Source organism: Mustela nivalis (assembly GCF_964662115.1).
Source record: "Mustela nivalis genome assembly, chromosome: 6".
Lineage (NCBI taxonomy): Eukaryota > Metazoa > Chordata > Mammalia > Carnivora > Mustelidae > Mustela > Mustela nivalis.
This window is the reverse complement of record NC_139025.1, coordinates 114,485,131-114,506,604: the sequence shown is the minus strand read 5'-3', so window position 1 is coordinate 114,506,604 and position 21,474 is coordinate 114,485,131. Positions and strand designations below refer to the sequence as shown.

General features: G+C 40.3%; 2 protein-coding genes across 36 annotated transcripts in view; one reads left to right on the top strand and one right to left on the bottom strand.

The window, feature by feature from the left end:
• Positions 1-210: 210 nt before the first annotated feature.
• Positions 211-17,051, bottom strand: SENP8 (SUMO peptidase family member, NEDD8 specific). Its single transcript, XM_082735715.1, has 2 exons — positions 16,924-17,051; positions 211-1,921 (listed from the first exon to the last, which is right to left on the bottom strand). Exon 2 carries the CDS (start codon positions 1,883-1,885, stop codon positions 1,247-1,249), a length of 639 nt encoding a protein of 212 aa, XP_082591841.1. The 5' UTR covers positions 1,886-1,921; positions 16,924-17,051; the 3' UTR covers positions 211-1,246.
• MYO9A (myosin IXA) overlaps positions 16,823-21,474 on the top strand; it is a 275,439-nt gene continuing 270,787 nt past the window's right edge. For 11 of the 35 annotated variants that reach the window (XM_082735688.1, XM_082735673.1, XM_082735699.1 and 8 more), the window contains exon 1: positions 17,208-17,698. The gene's annotated coding sequence lies outside the window, so the exon portion shown is untranslated. Of the gene's footprint in view, positions 17,699-21,474 lie in introns of all 35 variants that reach the window. The other 24 variants (XM_082735693.1, XM_082735692.1, XM_082735697.1 and 21 more) reach the window with 16 other exon arrangements.

Genomic DNA, 21,474 nt, shown 5'->3' with positions numbered 1-21,474 from the left:
GGTTACTTTGAGTGGTGAGGTTATTTTGGGCCATGAGGGCTGGGGACAAAGGTAGGCTGGGGAGCGAGCTGAAACTAATCTTTGGTTTTCAAGCCTCATATGCACCGAAATCTAATTTTTGTTAGGAGCAGAATTAATGTGTATACATTAATGTGTGTACATATCATCTGCTTGTTTATTACTTGAAACTCTGAAAAAGCACATCAATGATTTAGGAGGGATAGCATTTTTTATTCTTGGTTCCATATTTAAAAAATAACATCGTTTCCGTTTTGAATTAAATGGAAGGGTTGAGAAAGGTCACTTTTTCTGCTTTATAATCGCAAAAACAAACCAACCTTAAGTCTGCAAGTTTTAGATACAAGAATACCCCTGATATCACCATGACATAACAAACCAATTCTGCCAGACTACAGATAGAGAGGAAAGGAAAAATTATGACTATCAGAAAGCAGCAATACTTATTAGAAATAACAGGTAACCTTAGGAAGTTATCAGCTATGAGTTTTAAAGCCACAGAACTTTGGATGTTAAGGAAGGACTGTATGCCTGGGTAACAGACAAAGTGAAGAAAAGTTGTTATCGATGCAGAGCAGCAAGTCAACCCATCCAGTGAGCAAACTAAAAGGTCCAGCAGCCATATATTTTAATGAAGTTACTCAAGATCCCCCCCTCTCTTAAAGCAGTCCAGAAATCAGATGGTGGGAGATGGGCTAACATCATCTTTATCAAGTATCTGCAAAGGTTACAAAGACAGCCAGGAAAGCCTCTCATGGCGAATAGAAGAGATACCACAGAAATGAGTATTTTATTCTCCCAATATTTAGATCTTGAATTAGGTTAGATCTTGACCTGCTTCTACCCGAAGCTTGATTCTTCTAGAATGTTCTTGCATTCCTTTAGATTTCACATATACTTGATTTCTTTAAAGATCACTGCTTTTCCTTAGGGATAAGCCAATGTGGATAAGGGAGACAAAAAGGGAATAAATGTTAAGATAGCGTGGTTTTAAGGTTTTGATACATAACTTCAAGACATTTTCACAGAGCACACTGCTCTCACGTTAGGGTTAAAGTGAAACTTTCCATCTGGATAATGCAGAGGAGGACATTCTTCCAGGGAAAAATAAGAACACTAAAATTCCCTCTACTGGGCATCTTCCTTCAGGCACTGAGACTGCAGCCATCCAATAAATGGGGATGGGCAGAGAGAAAAGACTTCAAAAGTCACAGATATACTTTGATAGCTAATTTTTGGCAAGTCTGGCAATGAGATCTTTCCATTCTCCTCTTTTCTTTGTGATGTATGTAGGAGTGAGTAGCTGCAATAGTGATTCTGGCTGTTGCCTAAAGAAGTTCTGACACAAGGCCTCAGTGTTACAAATCACATACATCCCACAGTCATAACTGTTTTGTTGAGCAGGGGCTTTTTCTTCCACAAAGGCCAGTTTGTCTCCTTTTCTGCCCAAGAAAGCTTCCAGTTTCTCTGCTACCTGCTTTGCATGGACTGAGTTACTTCTGCTATGAGAATCATAGTGAAAAAAGCTATTTTTATCTTGGACATAAACCAACAAACTCCAATGGGTTCCCCCAGCTGCCTCGTTGGAATTATCATTGATGGCTAAAAATAAAACTCTTTTGTTGGGGAGGTCCAGGGGTTCAAGGAACATGGCAATCTCTGCTCGGTTGCTAGTGCACTTGATGAACTGGGTAACTTCAGGGCTGATGAAGCAGACACGGTCAGAACAGTCATGAAACTGACAGTTGGCAAAGTACTCAAAGGCAAATCCAATGATATGGTCATTGAGCCAGCTTGGAGGATCCAATAGTGAGACATCTGATTGCCGCAGTAGACTATCCATGTAACTCAAGACTACAGGGTCCATCTTGTACTGACCAGGGTTGATGAGAAATTTCAGAAGCTGAAGGAGAGCAGAAGATAATATTTACTGTTGAATATGATGCCTGGGTGTAAAATGAGGGTCTTACAGGGTTTTGGTAAAGATTAAATATAATCGCAAAGTGTTCAGCAAGAATGTCTGACGAAGAGTAAACATTCAAGACACCCTAACTTACGTGCTATATATTAACAATTAGTTAGAATGAAAACTTTGGGGATTTTTCATGCTGAACCAATAAACATGATTAAAAAAAAAAGATTTTATTTATTTATTTGACAGAGAGAGACACAGCAAGAGAGGAACACAAGCAGGGAGAGGGAGAAGCAGGCTTCCTGCTGAGCAGGGAGGCCGATGCAGGCCTCCATCCCAGCACCCTGGGATCATGACCCAAGCCTAAGGGTCTGGGTCTTCGCCCAGTTGCCCAATGACTGAGCCACCCAGGTGCCCCAATAAGCATGAGTTTTTAATTTCCTCTTTAGAGGAAGAGTTTTGTTAAAATTATAACAAATATTTATGAAACTTCCTAGCATTAACCATATACTTATTTGTCCCTTTATGCATGATAATAATGGCAAATTATTTTTATATTAAAGTGAATTTTCAAAGAGTCTAAAGAAAAATGTTGCTCATTAACAAAGGAAATAGTTTCCATTTCAACATTAATTTTAAAAAGATAAAAATATTGCTTCCTCATTCCATAATGGAAAATGACAGTGATTAGAGTTGTAGTTAAAAGAACTACAATTTCGGGGCACCTGGGTGGCTCGGTGGGTTAAGGCCTCTGCCTTCAGCTCGGGTCGTGGTCTCGGGGTTCTGGGATCGAGCCCTACATGGGGCTCTCGCAGAGAGCCTGCTTCTTCCCTTCTCTCTCCGCCTGCCTATCTGCCTACTTGTGATCTCTGTCTGTCAAATAAGTAAATAAAATCTTAAAAAAAAAAAAAAAAAAGAACTACAATTTCAAGAATAGAAAATTGTGAGAGTAACACAAATGAAAACCATTCCTGGTTGTGCCCGAGTTGCGAGCATGAGTGATATAATATGTCCTAGTTCACTTCCCATCTTTAACCTCAAGTGGTAAGATAAAGACTATGTAATTTTATAATATAAGCTAGGGGGCACCTGCATGGCTCAGGTGGTTAAGCATCTGCGCTGGGCTTGGGTCATGATTCTAGGTCCTGGGACTACGCCTCAAGTTGGGCTTCCAGCTCAGCAGGGAGTCTGCTCCTCCCTCTCACTCTGCCTCTTCTTCTTCTTGTGCTCTCTCTCTCTCAAATAAATAAATAAATAAATCTTTAAAAAATACATGTAAGTATTTTTTTGTAAACTGAAAGGTAGTTAGGCACAGGAATCAAGAGACCTGGATCTAGCCCCAGTCCTATCACAAACTTATGCTTTTGTCCTGGCTTTTGTTGTCTGTGAAAAGGATATAGATCTGCTTTACATCCCTCAGTGAAGTGTAGAAGAGGCCACACAGTTTCACTCAAAGGTAATGGAAAGAATATAAAATGTTGTACCAACAGTATTTATATCATTAATTGCTATTAGTAAGGAAAATCTAGATAGCACTCCATATCAATGAAAGCAAATGAGGTTTGAAAACAAACATCTATTCCTCTTATCTTGTCCAAACAGAAGCATGACTAATTTAGAGTAGAGCAGGACAAATTATATGAGTTTTAAGATTAATATAGTCATGGTCACCCAAGGTAAGGTGCTAACAAAGACAGGAAGTCTGATCAGAGTGGAGGGTAACATAGTATCTGAGCAAAAGAGAGCTAACTGCTATTCATGACCTGGCAGCATTACATCACTACAAATCACAAAGCAATCAACAGTCACATGAAGAAAGAGTACAAAACAAAGCATACTGTAAGAAAATGTAACCATCTCTGTGAAAGACTGGGCTAGAATAATCAATTTAATCAATTCTGGCCGTTAGACCAAGTTTCTACCACTTGATCACACTACTAAAATAATAAAATTTTGTGGTACAACCATTTTCCTGTAATTAAAACCCTGCAAAAACCTACACAGAAAAATAAACATACCCCTCAAGAGAAAAAGCCTAAAGTAAGTGAGGTAACTAAGAAGCACCAAAGATGGTTTTAGGTGCATAGAGTATATCATGGTTGAACTATTTCAGAAACAATATAAAGCTGTTTATGAGAAAAAAATGTCTTAATACAGATATACAAAATAAGATGGCATGAATTAAGATTTTCTTAGGAAGAGAGAATAACTTCAGCAGAGACACAAACTAGAGCCAGGACCAAAGTTAACGAGGCATAGAGCACATTGCTATGGGTGGGCCACAAACCTGGCTGTAAGCTTTTTGGCAGCTAACCAGAGAGCATTAAGTTAAACATTCACAATGTCCATAAGGTAAAAACAAAGCAATTGCTCAGAAGAGGTAAAAGCATTCTTTGTATTAAGTTTAGACAGTTTTTGTTCAAGAAATTTTCATAAAAGACACAGTGTATCATAATGAATAATATGCCAAAATATTTTTATAGTAGATGAAGTAGTTTCAGAGGATTGTTTCTTAAAAGAATCCTTCATGTCCAGCCTGATGGCAAATGAATAAATAGCATTCTAGTAAAAGCAAGTCTATGGAGGCTAGATACTCAGCTTGCTGCTGATCTGACTTAAGAGTAAATGAATATGAAAAGGGAATGACTGCTTGTGCATCCAGCAAGTCTCCCTCAAACTCCCACCGCCCCCTTCTCCATGCTTTCATTGAATACTGTGTAGTGGTAAATGCCATATTGTACTGCTTGGCAAATACTCGGAGACCTACTCTCTACACTATCAGCTGAAATCAAATTCGTATCTTAATAACCAAACCAACTAGGGACAGAAATCTACAAGGAGACCTGAAAAGACAGGCATCTCAGCTTGGAGGGAGTGACCAAAAAGGCCAAGATTTCTTTCAAAAAAAGTCTTAGTGTTTGGATTTTGAAAATACCCAAAAGACAGATAATGGGTCAATCAAGGATCTGGCTCTATCCCACTGGATGGAAGGATTGCATGACTACAATAGTTTAACCACAACAATCCTAAAGCAAATGGAACCAAACTAGCCTTAGGCCAAACCATCATTAGCAAAGAAAAACTCTAAACTCCACATCTGAAGACTTAAATTTTAGACTCAGTTCTGTCACTCATTGGCTGTGTGATCATAAATAAACTACTTAATTTCTTTAAGCCTCAATATCCTCTTCTGTAAAGTGAGAATAATACATGACCTTTCTCACAGAGTATATGTCAATATAAAATGAAGAAACACTGATAACTAAGATTTTTTAAAAAATGTAACATAAAGTAGTAGCTCCAGACATCTACTGTGTCATGGAGAAATTTATATCCCAACAACGGGTAACTGTATTTCATTCAATAAATGTTTATTGAGTGTTTCCTCTGTGCTAGGGACTGGAAATACAGAATGGGAATAAAATAGTCCTGATTCTTACCCTCACTGAGCTTAAGCTTAAGCTCAGTGAAGTTATAATGTGGTTATAATGAAGACATCATAAATATACATATATTTATGTATATATTATATATATAATACATATATAATGAAGACATCATAAATATACAATTATTTTAGTCAATAAACACCTACTGAGAACCCAATTTTTTAAAAAAGATTTTATTATTTGAGAGAGAGAGAGAGAGAGCATGTGAGAGATCATGAGCAGGGGGAGAGGCAGAGGGAGAAACAGACCCCCCCTTCCCTGCTGTGCAAGGAACCTGATGTGGGACTTGATCTCAGGACTCTGGGATTGTGACTGAGTCGAAGGCAGACGTTTAACTGACTGAGCCACCCAGGCACTCCTGAATACCCAATATTAGCTACTGTGGGAGATACCAAGATGTACAAGGTAGCTTATAGTCAATGAGATAAGAAACCCACAAGGGGCAGAAATAAAATGTATGGGAATTCAGAATAGGGAACAATGACCCCTGGCTAAGAGGGTGAAAGGGAAGGAGAGCTGAGATCAGGAAAAATTTCACGAAGAAAGTGATGTAAAAGTGGGCTCTTGAAAGGCAGGTAGAGTTGGATGCATGGAGGGCATTAGGAAGGTAAGAGACACAAAGGAAGTGCCTTAAGAAGAGTGGTCCAGTCTGCCTGGAATGAAGTTAGAGTCAGGATGCAGGTGAGGGTAGATGAAGATTATTAAAAGCTAAATGGTAATGGACTGAAATTCAGGTGAAAAAGTTCGAAATTTATACTGGAGGAAATGGGAAGCCATTATGGCAAGGCTGGTGCTTTATTAAGTTTACTAATTCAGCTGCGGTATATAGGATTAATTGGTAGGGAGAGAATATGGAAAAAGATGGGCGCCTAGGTGGCTCAGTGGGTTAAAGCCTCTGCCTTAGGCTCAGGTGATAATCTCAGGATCCTGGGATCGAGCCCGGCATCAGGTTCTCTGCTCCGCGGAGAGCCTGCTTCTCCCTCTCTCTCTGCCTGCCTCCCTGCCTACTTGTGATCTCTGTCTGTCAAATAAATAAATAAATATAAAAAAAGAATATGGAAAAAAAGATCAAAGTAGAATTTTATTGAAAGTGATAGTGAAGATATAGGAGGAAATGACCTAAATCAGGGGAAATGGTAGTAGAAATGGGGAGGCAAGGAGGAAAAGGTACTGTAGACAGAGACTCAGTAAGTGACCAGAGAATAGTGGATAAGAGAGAAGAATTGGGAAATGGTCTGTGGGTTTTAGTTGGGGTGACTGAAAGGATGATCCCGTTATTAATGGGGTAGGGAAAGGGTGACAGAAAGGGACCTACCAAAAGAACCAAGAGCCATCTAGAACCATCCTAGGGATATTTCCTTTCTATATAGTGAGCACTGTGGTTGGGGTATCTAAAGTACAATAAATGTTTGCCAGAGGACTGAAGCATTTCAAAGAAAGGAGTCAGACCATACGGATTAAGGAAGACAAGATAAATAAGGCCTCTTAAGATGTTTGTATTATCTTTTACAACCCCATTTTTGCTTTGGTTTTGTTTTTTCTGTTCTCCTCTGTTAATAAATAGTAAATTCCTTCAGAAATAAGACCTATGGACTTGTTCTTAGTGGATGGTAAGGAAGATTGGGGAGTGAACTAAGGAGGCAATAATCTCCCAATTCTATTTGTAAAGTCCCATAAATCATACTATATTTCTATGTTTTGGAGTTAGGAGGCTCTGGGTCCAGGCTCTGACTCTGCCACTTGCCTATCTATGTGACTCCGGGCAAGTTATTTATTCTTTTTCTGGGCCTCATTCTCCTCATCTGTAAAATGAGGTAATAAAAACACCTTCCTCACAGGGTTGTTACACAAAATAAGAGTAAAAATATTCGGCATGGGGATGCCTGGGTGGCTCAGTCAGTGAAATGTCTGCCTTTGGCTCAGGTCATGATCGCGGGGTCCTGGGATTGAGCCTCACATTGGGCTTCCTGCTCAGTGGGGAGCCTGCTTTACCCTCTGCCTGTGGCTCCCCCTGCTTGTCCCCTCTTTCTCTGACAAATAAATAAAATCTTAAAAAAAAAAAACCCAAAACAAAATAAAACAAAAAAACCTACTCTGCATGTCATCTGACATACAGTAGGCTCTCAGAATGGTGATAATAATGGTAGTAATAATGGGACTTGGGAATTTCTTTTTTTTTTTAATATTTTATTTATTTATTTGAGAGAAAGAGAGAGAAAAAGAGGGATAGAGAGAGAGAGAGAGAGAACAAGCAAGGTAAGTGACAGGCAGAGGGAGAGGGCGAAGAATGCTCCTGGGGGAGCGGGGAGCCTGACACAGGGCTCCATCCCAGGACCCTGGGATCATGATCTGAACTGAAGGCAGATGCTTAACAGACTGAACCACCCAGGTGCTCCAGTAACTTCTTGAAAATAAAGCATGTTTGTCTTTTTTATAAAGTCACAAAGTCATAAAGGACAGACAGACCTAGCTAGGGCATGACTCTGTGCTCTGTGCTTTACCTTTGGCATAAGATGAGAAAACTGTTCTCTCTACCTGAGGGAAGCAATAATGTTAGTATGTTGTCAGTATATACAAGCCCTGCAATTATAGTTTATTGTATCTTCCAACTTCTGTAGCTAAATGAAGGTAATATTGAAACCAGAGCACAGAACAGTTATAAACAAAGGCTTAATTTTTTTTTAAAAGGAGCCTACTCTTTCATATTAATCTTAAAATCCTTAAACCCAAGCATATTACTTGAATATTTATTATAGAAAATAAGGTAATTACTAAAAGGTAATAAAAACAGCCTTAAAGGGAAAATTTATAATTCAACATTTACCAACCTGATTACCTGCTGATATAATTAAGGGAAGAAACTGCTGGCTCAGTAGAAAAAAAAACACTAGGTTGGGAGTCAGTTTCAATGAACTGTGTTCCAAAGGAGTGCTGTCTAATAGTACTTTTGGTGACTATGGAAATGTTCCTTATAGGTAATGTCCAAAATAGTAGTCACTTGCCACATGTAGCTACTAAGCACTTGAAATGTGGCTAGTATGAACTGAATATTTAATTTTAATTAACTTAAACTTAAATTTAAATATCTACATGTAGCGGGCGCCTGGGTGGCTCAGTGGGTTAAGCCGCTGCCTTCGGCTCAGGTCATGATCTCAGGGTCCTGGGATCGAGTCCCGCATCGGGCTCTCTGCTCACCTCTCTCTCTCTCTGCCTGCCTCTCTGCCTACTTGTGATCTCTCTCTGTCAAATAAATAAATAAAATCTTAAAAAAAAAAAAATCTACATGTAGCTATTCGCTACTGTTTTAGACAGCACAGTTTCACAGATTTTATAGGTATTTTTTGAAATCAAAGAAATAAGATTATATAGTTAAGTAAGATAGGGAAATGCTGCATCCTAAAACTCCTTACTGGAGATTCATAAGGCACATAAGCATATTAGAAGCTAGAAGTTCTGCAATAAAGAAAGGTAACTTTTCTTGGTCTTTTTTTTCTTCCCCCAAACTCACTTGACCATGAGACACTTTTTTTTTTTTTAAACAGAATATCTATCAATACCTTATTGTCTGTGCAATAAAGTCTGGGATATGCTTGCTGAGCTATTTAACAAATGGCACTGAACAAACTGTGAAACATTTGATAAAAAAAGAAGTTAGATCTCTACCTCATACCTTATATTAAATTATATTTTAGGTGGAGTAAAATTTAAGTGTTAAGGAAACAAAAATATTGGAAGAAAATAGAGCTTAATACACTTACGTGACTGGCCAATAAACACACGTAAAGAAACTCAACACTTGACTAGTAATCAAAAGAAATCAAGTTAAAGCAAGATTTCATCTTTAGCTATCAAATCAGTAACGATGAGGAAAACTGATAAGTCGCAATGCTGAGAGACCATGGGAAAACAGGCATTCTCCTTGTTTATAGGAATATAAACAAATGCAAGCTTTTTGAAGGGTAGTTTGCCATTATATTTTAATTCTTAAGAAATGTCTACATGCAGGCATTACACTTTCAGAAATCTATCTTAAGGGAAACATTAAGGATGTGTGCAAAAATTTAACAAGAATGTTCATCACAGCAATGTTTATAAGAGAAAAACTAAAAGAATCTGAAAGTTCAAAAGAAGACTGGTAAATTTAAATAACAAGATTTCATACAAGGAAATATTTCAGCCATTAAAAAACAAAATAATAGATACAAATTTACTGACATAGATATTCATGATATGCTATGAAAAGGAAGTTTATACAAAATTTGTACAAAACGGGGGCACCTGAGTGGCTCAATGGGTTAAGCCTCTGCCTTCTGCCTGGGTGGTAATCTCAGGGTCCTGGGATCAAACTCCATGTCAGGCTCTCTGCTCAGCAGGGAGCCTGCTTCCCCACCCCCACTCATGATCTCTGTCAAATAAATAAAATCTTTTAAAAAAATTTTGTATAAAATTTACACAAGAATAATCAAGAATGATAGCCAAAGTTTAAATATCATTTTAAAAAGAGAATTATTAGTACTTCTTAGCTTTTTTCCTTCTACCTTTTGATACTGTCTGCTTGCTTTATTTTTTTACCCTTTCTTTTTATAGTGAGCCCATAACCAGTAAATACAGCTATTTCCATTCAGGAAGAAAAAAGATGTACCACCTCCCACTCTTACACTGACCTAAAATATGTCTGTTTCTTTAGCTCACTGGTCTCACTTCTGTCCTCTGGGAAAAAAACAGAGGAAGTCTAATCTCTCTTCTACAAACCTTCAAACACAAAGATGTAAAATTAACCTGTTTACCAAAATTGGATTACGTTCAACTTCTAATATATGATTCCATTTGCGATTTCACAAAAAGAATAAAATCCCAAGACCTAATGTGCACTTCATGGCAGCATAAGCAGAAATATTTTCAGGAAGGAAGTTCAAACTTTTTTTTTTTTTTTTTTTTGGTTTCAATTTCCCCCATTAAACATTTCCTTTTAAAGTTAGCCTAAACCATCCAAAGATTTGTATAAAGTGGAATATCAAAATTACCATCAAGATTTATATATCCCTCTTGAAGGCAGAGATTATTAGAGTTCACTCATACTTGTTTTCTTTAGTGATTGACAAACTGGAGAAATTTTAATAAATGTTTTTCCTGAACAAAATACAGAAGTAAAATACATTTTGAAAAACTCCTAAAAACAAAATTGTTATAAACATAGGAAGATCTATTAATTTCATAAATTGCTTACAAATTTGAGCAATATTCCTCTGACATCAATATTTTATAAGAAGAGGAATTCAGCTCTCAAAGTAGAAAAACTACTTGGTATGATGATTGTGCCTATTAACTCTGCTACCATAAATCCCATTTGGTTCTGCCTTGGGCCAAACTAGGTGACTTTTTAGGATTTCTTCTAGAACTAAGGTTCTCTATTTACTGCTCTGTTACTACGTATGGCTATCAAAAGCTAAGGTGTTGTTGACTATGAAAAGAATTTTATTCTCAGTCTCATTTCTAATTCAAAGGTTCCATTTATAATTGTACCACATTTTTTTCCTTCCTCTAAACCTGATGTAAACACCAGCCTTTTCTTAAACTGTGCTTTGCTGAGAATTTTCTGAGAAATGACTTTTTACAACTGCAAAATTTAAAATACCTGGGGTTGTTAAGACAGTGTGTGGGGAGGCCAATAGATTCAATGAGAGGTCTGAGTAAGATAATATTTTATAAAGGAGTGGACAGATTTTATCATATGCATCAACACATTAAAGCTCATAAGGTGTGATCAAGCTAAAGTTGTAATCTGACTGATTTCTTAAATAACCACTGTGTTCAGCACACAGTAGATATATCCAAACACAGTTTTAAAGAGTATGAAAACCCACCATCTTTTAATCTTATTTTTCCTATAGATTTCAAAGCCTGGTAAATAATTATTTCATAAATAGTTAAGAGGTAAATTGTTATTACAAACTCCCACTTAATGGGTTTCAAAAAAGTGGTTGGCACATAGTAGAGGCTCAATGAATATTTAAAAAATTAATAAAAGAAATAATGAGTATATGTTTTATTGTATTGAACTCATAGGAAAACAAGATCTGAAGTGTCCCAATTATACATAAGGAATTTTCTGTTGTAGCAATTTGTCTTTATTTATTTATTTATTTATTTATTTTTAAAGATTTTATTTATTTATTTGACAGAGAGAGATCACAAGCAGGCAGAGAGGCAGGCAGAGAGGCAGGCAGAGAGGAGGAAGCAGGCTCCCTGCTGAGCAGAGAGCCCAATGTGGGACTCGATCCCAGGACTCCGAGATCATGACCTGAGCCGAAGGCAGCGGCTTAACCCACTGAGCCACCCAGGCGCCCCAGCAATTTGTCTTTAAATGTTAATTAACACAAATATTTGTGAGTTATCTGACCCAGCTTGACTTATATATTATATAAGGGCTTAAGCAGGGCTAAATATTTCTAGCAACTATTTATTTTAGTTGCTGATGTAAAATTCCAAGTTACTACAACTAATAGTAATGAGAATATTAGAGCCAACTAAGGCCAAAAATCCCAAGCTTTTGTTTTGAAGGAATTGAACCTACTACAGTACTCTGAGAGAGTATTTATTCATTGGCCATAAGGGAAGGAGGGCCTCAAGTTTTTTTTTTAAGATTTTATTCATTTATTTGAGAGAGAGAAAGAGACCGTGATAGTGACAGAGATAGTGGGAGAGAGCACAAGTGGGGAGGAGAAGGAAAAACCGATTCTCCCCCTGAGTAGGGAGCATGATGTGGGTGGGGCCCAATCCCAGGACCCTGGAATCATGACTTGAGCCAAGGGCAGACGCTTAACTGACTGAGCCACCCAGGCACCCCAGAAGGCCTCAAGTTTTTAAACCTATAATCTAGATGCTCAAAAATACTAATTGTAATTGGGACAATTTTTTTTCAGTTTCAAGATTGTGTTTAGTGCTTTTCTAACAGATGATGGTGTGGAAGGGGAAGCCATTTAGCTTGAAGACAGAGAAAAGAAATTTCAGAGATCTTTTGTAAGTAATTAAGATTCTTAAAAAGCTTTGTAAGTTTCATGTATTCTTGCTGCAGATATATCTGTTTCCCCTTCCCCTAAAAAGGAGAAAACAGATGAACCTCAACCTCTATATGAACTTGATTCTCAGTCTGTATTGAACCGTATCAGTACTCAAATGGTCTCCAATAGTTAGATGTACAGGATCTATATAGGCTAGTCATGTTGAAGAAGGTAGTCTCTCAGAGAAACTGATTCAGAAAGTTAACTTTACATTACTTATTTGGATTAGTTAACACTTGGACCCCATAATCACTTTTTTTGAATATGTTTAAAAAAACATACAAGTTGGGTACTAGCTGGAATCTGTAAGTTTTGCATAGTCTGGTATTGATCAGTTTCTTTCTTTCTTTTTTTTAATTACTGATCAGTTTCTAAAGAGATGGGTTATCTGGGCTTTGAGGACTTCCTTTTTGTTTGCTAATGCATTCTACTCATCTAAGAGGTTTAAGAGATTGACAAAGAGAAAGCAATCTTGACTTTAAAAAGTCAGAAATATAGGACTTACAGGTGTAGATGGAATTTAATCAAGGAAGGCCTTAGCAACACCTGGGAATCTATATATATTGTAAAAGCCGTTACCCATCAGAAGTACTAACATTATCACTTAGAATACAAAAAAATGGGCATCTCTACTGAAAGGTATGTGATCTAGTCCAATTTATATTTCTTTAGACTAGACAGTCACACTGGGGAAACAAAATAACATAACAGACCCTTTAGAGATCACATTATAGTAAAATTTAGTTAAAATTAAGAAAAATTATTTACTGTTCCAGACTCTTCATTCCTGTCGTCGTCGTCTTCTTCTTCTTCTTCTTTTTTTTTAAGATATTTATTTATTTATTTATTTGACAGAGAGAGAGAGAGAGAGAGAGAGATATCACAAGTAGGCAGAGAAGCAGGCGGGGGCAGGGGAGCAGGCTCCCCGCTGAGCAGAGAGCCCAATGTGGGCCTTGATCCTAGGACCCTGGGATCATGACCTGAGCAGAGGCTTAACCCACTTAGCCACGCAGGTGCCCTCATTCCTGTCTTTTGACAATCCAATCTACACATTACTGCTAGATTAGTTTTTTAAACAGAATGCTAATTAATTATTCTACTCAAAAAATTTTAAAATCTCTTCATTATCTGCCAAATTTAGTACCAATCATACTCTGGCATTCAATGATTTCCACAAAAAGAGCCCCAATGTATCTTTCCCAATTTATTTCCTAGTAAATGCTCCTGCATATATATAAGTACAAGCTCAGTATTCCTATAGCCCCAAATTGTTAGGCAATAATGAATTAGTACTGGTTGCTGCCCTTAGGTACAAGAAGAAAAGAAAACAGCCAGTTCCCTACTCTCAGAGAGAGGCTGGGAAATGAACACTATGCCAGTATCTTCTGAGACACAGATCTGATCTGTCATGTTCTTGCTTAAAACTATTATGGTCGGGGCGCCTGGGTGGCTCAGTGGGTTAAGCCCCTGCCTTCGGCTCAGGTCATGATCTCAGGGTCCTGGGATCGAGTCCCGCATCCGGCTCTCTGCTCGGCAGGGAGCCTGCTTCCCTCTCTCTCTCTCTCTCTGCCTGCCTCTCCATCTACTTGTGATTTCTCTCTGTCAAATAAATAAATAAAAAATCTTAAAAAAAAAAAACTATTATGGTCAGCTTTTTATAAATCTATGCTCCATGGGCCAGGATGCAGTAAGAATTAAAGGTTCCATGAACTTGGACTGGGAAAAAAACTGCATCTTGATTTTTGATAATATCTAACTGAAATTTAAATTTTCTTCAATAAGTATAGGATAATCCACAGTAGTATTAGCAGTCCCTCTATCTTTTCACCAACAGAAATATATTTTCATATCACAATGAAGTTTTTAAAAATATTTCAAAATTTCAAAAGTATTTCAAAATACAATTTATACTCATCACTATTTTGAAATTACTTGCTGCCAGATGTTATTTAATGCATAAACACACATATGACCACATCAAACACCTGTTTTTTAATATTTTTAAAATTTTCAATAAAACTGATTTTGTTTCTATTATTTTATTTTCACATTTAAAAACATTCTGAGATAGGGGCCACAGGTCAGGCTGCCAAATAAGTCCATGGTGTAAAAAAAGGTTATTTTATTTTTATCTTTGTTTTTTATAGCTATTAATTGCTTAGAGTAGATAATCTAAATACTTTAGCCTGGAATTCAAGGCTCCTTATCATCTGTTCACACCCACTTTATCATCTTTATCTCTGCCCCACCCCTACCCTTCATATTAATTCCTAGTCATATAACGCTGTCTTATCTGCAGGCAGATAGACAAGTTTTTGGATTAGCCCTAGTTAATAGACAGTAGCCATGCACTGCTTTGGCTTTGCCTTATAGAGACCTCTCTGCCTGCCAACTGAATTGTTCTTTTTTTTTTTTTTTTTTAAAGATTTTATTTATTTATTTGACAGAGAGAGAGATCACAAACAGGCAGAGAAGAGAGGCAGGCAGAGAGAGAGGAGGAAGCAGGCTCTCTGCTGAGCAGAGAGCCCGATGTGGGGCTCAATCCCAGAACCCTGAGACCATGACCTGAGCCAAAGGCAGCGGCTTAACCCACTGAGCCACCCAGGTGCCCTGAATTGTTCTTTTAAAAGGTTTGTTTTCACTAATACTATGAGATCTAAATAGGGTTATATTTTAACTGTCTTTATATCTCTCTCCTAACTTAAATGATTGCTGAATAACAGAAGACAGATTCTAAATAGGCAAGGCACTGCAGTAATCTCTAGGGGAGTAAAGTCAATCTTCGAATCTCAAGCTGACTTCGCTCTTTTGGGGACAGAAATGAATATGCCCTTGATTGAGCTCTAAGGTTGGATCCCCAGCTGATAGATGCTGCTGGATAGTAGGGAAAGGGGAGAGCCATGAGGTGGACTTCATAAGATTGAGGGATGGAACTGTGCTGAAAGGAAAGGCAGAAATGACGCCTTTCCCACGGCCCGGAGTATTTATCCAAAATTGCCATCACTGTGCTCAAGCTTTGCATTCCATCCCCAACTCTCATCCATTGACTTCCATCTTAATGTTACAGAGCTAACGACATCAACTTCCTGCCCTTCCTAACTTTCCATCCTTTCTTTTCCTCTAGTGGTTCTCAACCTTCAGTGCACTTCAGGAGCCTTTAAAAAATACTGACGCTTGAGCGCCTCACCCCAGAGTTTGTTAGAACAGGAGCATTGGTTTTATTTTAAAAACAACAACGGGGCACCTGGGTGGCTCAGTGGGTTAAGCCTCTGCCGTCGGTTCAGGTCATGTTCTCAGGGTTCTGGGATCAAGCCCTGCATCGGGCTCTCTGCTCAGCGGGGAGTCTGCTTCCCTCTCTCTCTCTGCCTACTTGTGATCTCTCTGTCAAACAAACAAACAAACAAACAAAAAAACCACACAAAACACAACAACCACAACAACCACCCCCCCCCAAACACACAAAAAAGCTTCTCAGGTTATTCTAACGTGCACATAGGTTGAGTTACACTACTGTCCTTGATGCTATAAATTAGCCACCTTCATCCATGAATTGTCCATTTGTGGGTTCCATGGTACCCTTTTACGCCTAAGTCTCCCATCTTTAAAGATTCTTTCTGCCCACATTCTCGCCCCTCATCTCTCTTCACCCTTTACAACGAGGCTTTTTTAACGGGTAATCTACGCCTATGGCCTCCACCAACTCTACTCCTCCAACGTTTTACTCTTACAGTCAATACTGTCATATGTTTTTGCACCCACCGTTCTCTCTGCTTCTATCTCCTATTTCTTGGCTAGCCACACTCACTAGTCTTTTAACACAACTTAGGAGTGACTCAAAGGTCACCTTGGAAACAGTTTCCCCCACTCCTTCCACAAAATCGGGGGCTCCTCTTCCATGCTCAGAGGGTTCTCTGCTTTTTTTCTGTCATACATTAAAAAAAGAGATTTTATTTATTTGTCAGAGAGAGAAAGCGCGCGCAAGCAGGCAGAGTGGCAGGCAGAGGCAGAGACAGAAGCAGGCTCCCCGCCGGGAGCAAAGAGCCCGAGGCAGGACTCGATCCCACGACCCTGGAATCAGGACCTGAGCGGAAGGCAGACGCTTAAGGACTGAGCCATCCAGGCGCCCCCATAGTTTTACTTTATTACTACTGCGGATTCTCTCAACGTCTCCCACATAACACCACACTTGAGAAAGCTAAAATTGTTTCATTTACTTCTGACTTCCTAGAGTATGAAGCACGAGAAAGCACTCCTTGAAAAGTCTGAAAATTGAATGGAAAGTCAGACTAGGAAACCAAGGCGGGGAAATGCGGGGGAGAGGGCGTGTGCGTGGGAAGGGGCGTGTGCTAAGAGGGGCGGTGCTGAGAATCCGGCACCAGAACTGGGAAGGGGGCAAGGATATGCCAAATCCGCGAGGGCTGAAAAGCGGCTCCCCGCCGGGACAGACCGCCCGACCAACCAAAGTGGGAAGGTGGCTTCTTACCTGCCTCGGGCCTCACCACCCCAACCAGCCTTCAGGCACCTCTGTGTTGGCCGGAAAGCGAAAGCTACGGTCGCAAACCCAGAGTTTTTTACCCCAACCTTGCGACATTCCTCTCTACTGGAGTGAGAATTTGAGGCATGGTTCCGAGCTCTGCCGTAAGGTGAGGAAGAAAAGTCTGGGCGGGGCCGCCTGGGGCGGACGAATGGGGCGTGCCTGCGCAGGCGCCTGAGGTACTCTCTGGCGGCGTCACGTGCGGGGGCCAGGCCGGCAGGCTGGCCGGCTCCGGCGGGCGGTAGGGGGCGTGGGAGGTAAGTGCGCGCGCGCCTGCTCGTCTGCAGCCGGGCAGTCGCGCGGGGCGGGGCCGCGTGCGCGGGTTCGGGGGCGCGCGGGCCTGAGCAGACTAGGGACGCGGCGGCGGTTGGCTGTGGCTGCTGAGAGTACCTCAAGGACTGTGAGAGGAGGCGGCGGAGGTACCCGCGGCACCCGCAGAGACAGCGAGAGCGGCTGAGGCGGCGGTCCGACGCGTGCTCTCTGGGCGGGGTGCGGCGGGGTATGTGCCTGCCCCGACCGGGCGGAGTCTCTCTGACAGGGCGGGGGATGCGCGGCGGCCGCTCTCTCGGACCCTGAGGCTGCTGGGCCCACCCTCCCGGAACCGTCCGACCCTTGGTGGCCTTAGCCTCTGCTGTCTCCGGCGGCCTGACCCTGGGGCCGCGGGTGGGAAGTGGCTTCTGGCGAAGAGGAGGGGGCTGTGGTGGCCACCGCGGCGGAGCCCGAGGTAAGACCCGCCCAAGCCGCGGAGCGGCCCTGCCGCGCGGCCCGGCCCACGTCTCGGTCTAGCTCTTTGGCTCCTGCGGGGCCGCCCCGCCCCGCCCCAGCGGAGACGCCCCGCGAGCGGGTCTGCCCGGGAGCCTCCCAGACACGCGATCGCCGCGCGGGGTCCCTTGTAGACCCCACCCAGCGTATCTTCCATTGGCCGGACACCACCCCTGCCCGCCAGCCCCGGCCGTTCTGGGGCCCCCACCCCAACACAGCCCATTAAAAGCCCCCTCGGACTCTCTTAGGACTCTTAATGGAGCCTTCAGGCACTGTTACGGCCTCCCGTAAGCTGACCCGGTCACAGTTCCTCCGAGACCCAGTCACGGCCGCCCCCTAACCGATAGCGACCCCCAGCTCCACGGCACGTCCATCGCAGCCACCCCGTTCCTGCTGACCCCTTCCCTCCCAGCTTGCTCTCCATCAGCCCTACGCACCACCTCGGCTTTGGGGTAGTGTGGTGATGCTCTCACCTCCCAGGGGATCTGGTCAGCACCTCTTAGACATCATCAGACAGCAGCCTTTCCCCAGCCCTTCTCTCGGGCAGACCTTGTTATCTTTCTCTTTTCTTTGGTTGAAAGGGTTTTCCATTAAATCCTGGAGGGATGTTTGCTTAACCTGGTGTCTCCCCGCCCCCTCCCCTCGCCCGTGGGGCTTAAGGGGACCAACTGACACCCGTGTTTGGAGGGTTTGATCTGGTGGCTGAGAAGGGAGGGACTGGGAAGAGTGTGGAAGTCCAGGGCAGAGGGTGTGTGTGTTGATAGGTCACACAGCCTGCTTCTCATCTTGTGTCTTCTGTAGAACGTGTGACTTTAAGGGACCTTTATAAGGATTAAATGACATTACACTAAGGGATGTGACAGTGTCTCCATGTAATATCATTCGCTTCACCTTCCTCTAGATTTTTACGCATTTTTTCCCTCTGTTTTTGAATGATACTGGGGGATTTTTTTTAATGTGTTGTTTTGAATTTTCTGGAAAAAAGTAAGTTTTGTGTTTTTTCTTGATCTTTGAAGATTTTGATGTCAATTTAATAATACATTTCTGCTTCCTGAAGCAAGTACAGTTACCATGCAGTGTTGACTGATGTCATTACCAACAGCCTTCTCAGCAATAGTGAAATAGTGGATAAAATTTTGTGGAAGTTGAACTAATGAGTTGTCAAGAAGGAAATGTAGTGTTACACTAAATGACCAGTATCTAATTTTAAACATTGGTATAGGGATGAAGTATAGTGAGGTTTTTGTAGTTAGTACTTAAAAAATTTTTATTTTGTGTGTGTGAAGCTGAGGAGGGAGAACATCATACTGAAATTATAGGTAATAATTAGACATAGTATAAAAGTCAAGAAATTCAAAAGAATATGCAGTAAAAAGTTTTTCTTCCCCCTGTATTCTCCAATCACCCATTTTCACTCTTTAGAGGCAACTTATATTTCCATCTTTATGTGGGTTCTTCCTGTGATATTTTTAGCATACACAAACCTATACATTCTCAGATTTATATTATTAAATTATACTCTTAAGAAGCACCACAAATACTTCACACTCTGTAGCTTCCTGTACACTCTATAGCTTTTGCCCCTTCACCCCCTACCTCATAGTAGATCCTAGAAATCATATAACAACAGTACATATGGAAATGCCTCATTTATGGGCTGGATAGTATTGCTTTTATGATGTCGAGATTATTTTTAGTCTTTGCTTTTACAACCAACACTACGTGCTTTTCTTTGAAATGTATTAGCTGTTTATATCCTAAGTAATTATCAGGATTTCAAATTTCCTAGTGACTCTTTTTATTGAATTTACAAAAAAAGATATAACTGAAGTTCTCATTGAATTTCTGAGCTTCCGTGGAGTGACTAGCTTTGATGGTGATTATAATACTTACCAAGTTATTGAAGGAAATAAACTATGGCACTGAAATGATCAGATTGTCATTTTTAAAAGGTCACTGTGGCTGCAGTGGGTAGAATAGATTAAAGAATAGTCCGAGACTAAAGGCAGGAATATCAGGCAAATGATGGTAGCGGGTCTGTATTTGGGTATTGGGAGTAGACAGGACTTGGTGATTTCATTGAATTTGAGATTAGGGAGAAGGTTCATACAAGATTTAGGTTTCAAGCTTGTACCTTTCACTGAAGTGGGAATTGATACGAGGGAGGAATGGGATTTTTTATTTTTATTTTTGCCAAGAAAGAAGAATTTAATTTGTGACAAGTTGCATTTGGATGATTACACCTCTGTCAGATCTTGATGTGCAAGAGGTAGCTGGATTTGTGGCTTAAGTTTATTATCAACCTCTGGGTTGTAGTAGATTTTTGGGGCAAAAGGTATAAATGAGAGGAGAACAGATTATAGGACAGAGATCCAACATTTACAGTGTAGATAGAGTCGAATGTCTAAAGCTAGTGAATTAAGTGATTAAATTATTTAAAAAATCTTACTATAAGTATCAATAGTAAAGTACACAGTCTAATATGTGATAAGTTTTTTCCCTTAGTTAACATTAGTGGTGGATAGTTTATGAGGGAAATGGAATAAACTTAGATTTTTTTTAAACTTAGATTTTCTTTAAAAAAAAAAAAAGGTAAAACCTCAGTAGAAATTAGTACCATAAATCCATCTTTTCTAATCATTTGGATTTTGCTCTTGTAGAAGTTGGCTCAGTGTTCATTTGTGGAGAAGTGCAGGATGTTTGAAAATATGGTTGCCCAAAATATTAATTTTCTTTGTTTTCATGATTTTTCAGGTTCTGTTAACTTAGTTTGAAATAAATATTAGCGAATTTTGGGTCATGTTTTAAAATCTAACATCGACTTTATGTATTCATAAATCTAGAGCTGCTGTGTAGATAGATCTCTTTAGATCTCTGTGAATTACTGCTAATGGACATCTCCACTTGGATTCACATTTCACAAGCACTTCAGCCTTGTACAAAATAAAACTTTTTTTTTTTTAAAGATTTTTATTTATTTGACAGATCACAAGTAGGCAGAGAGGCAGGCAAAGAGAGAGAGGAAGGGAAGCAGGTTCCCTGCTGAGCAGTGAGCCCAGTGCGGGGCTCGATCCCAGGACCCTGAGATCTTGACCTGACTGGAAGGCAGAGGCTTTAACCAATGAGCCTTTCAGGTGCCCCTAAAATAAAACTCTTTCTCTGCTTCTCTTTCTTCCAAAAAGAGGGAGACAAACTGCAACAAAAAATTTTGTTTTCGATTTCCTATCTTGATGATGATCTTCATCTCCAGAAGTCTTCAAGAACCTGTGACTCATCCTCCACTCTGTACCTTACTACCAGTATCATTAAATCCTGCACATTCTCCCTCATGATATTTCAGATAATATCTTATTGCTATTTTTGTTGTTTCTACTTTATTTTTTAAAAGATTTTATTATTTATTTGAGAGAAAGCAAGTGAGAGAGAGAGAGAGAGCGGGAGCGTGAGCGAGCACAAGATGGGGGAGGGTCAGAGAGAGAAGCAGACACCCTGCTGAGTGGAGAGCGCTAAGTGGGACTCTATCCCAGGACTCTGGGATCATGACCTAAGCTAAAGGCAGATGCTTAACTGACTGAGCCACTCAGGTGCCCTGTTTCTATTTTATCTTAACCCCAGATGTCTGTTGTGCTGCTCCTGTAATGCTTTCTAAGTGGTCTTGTTGCTTTCTCTTTTCTGCCTCTTGTTTTGCCTCCCATTCATTATCTGCTCTGCTGCCAGATTAGGTGTTCTAAAATGCTC

Excerpts from the sequence above, each read along its gene's own strand:
- SENP8 (XM_082735715.1), bottom strand. The coding sequence starts at position 1,885 with ATGGACCCTGTAGTCTTGAGTTACATGGATAGTCTACTGCGGCAATCA.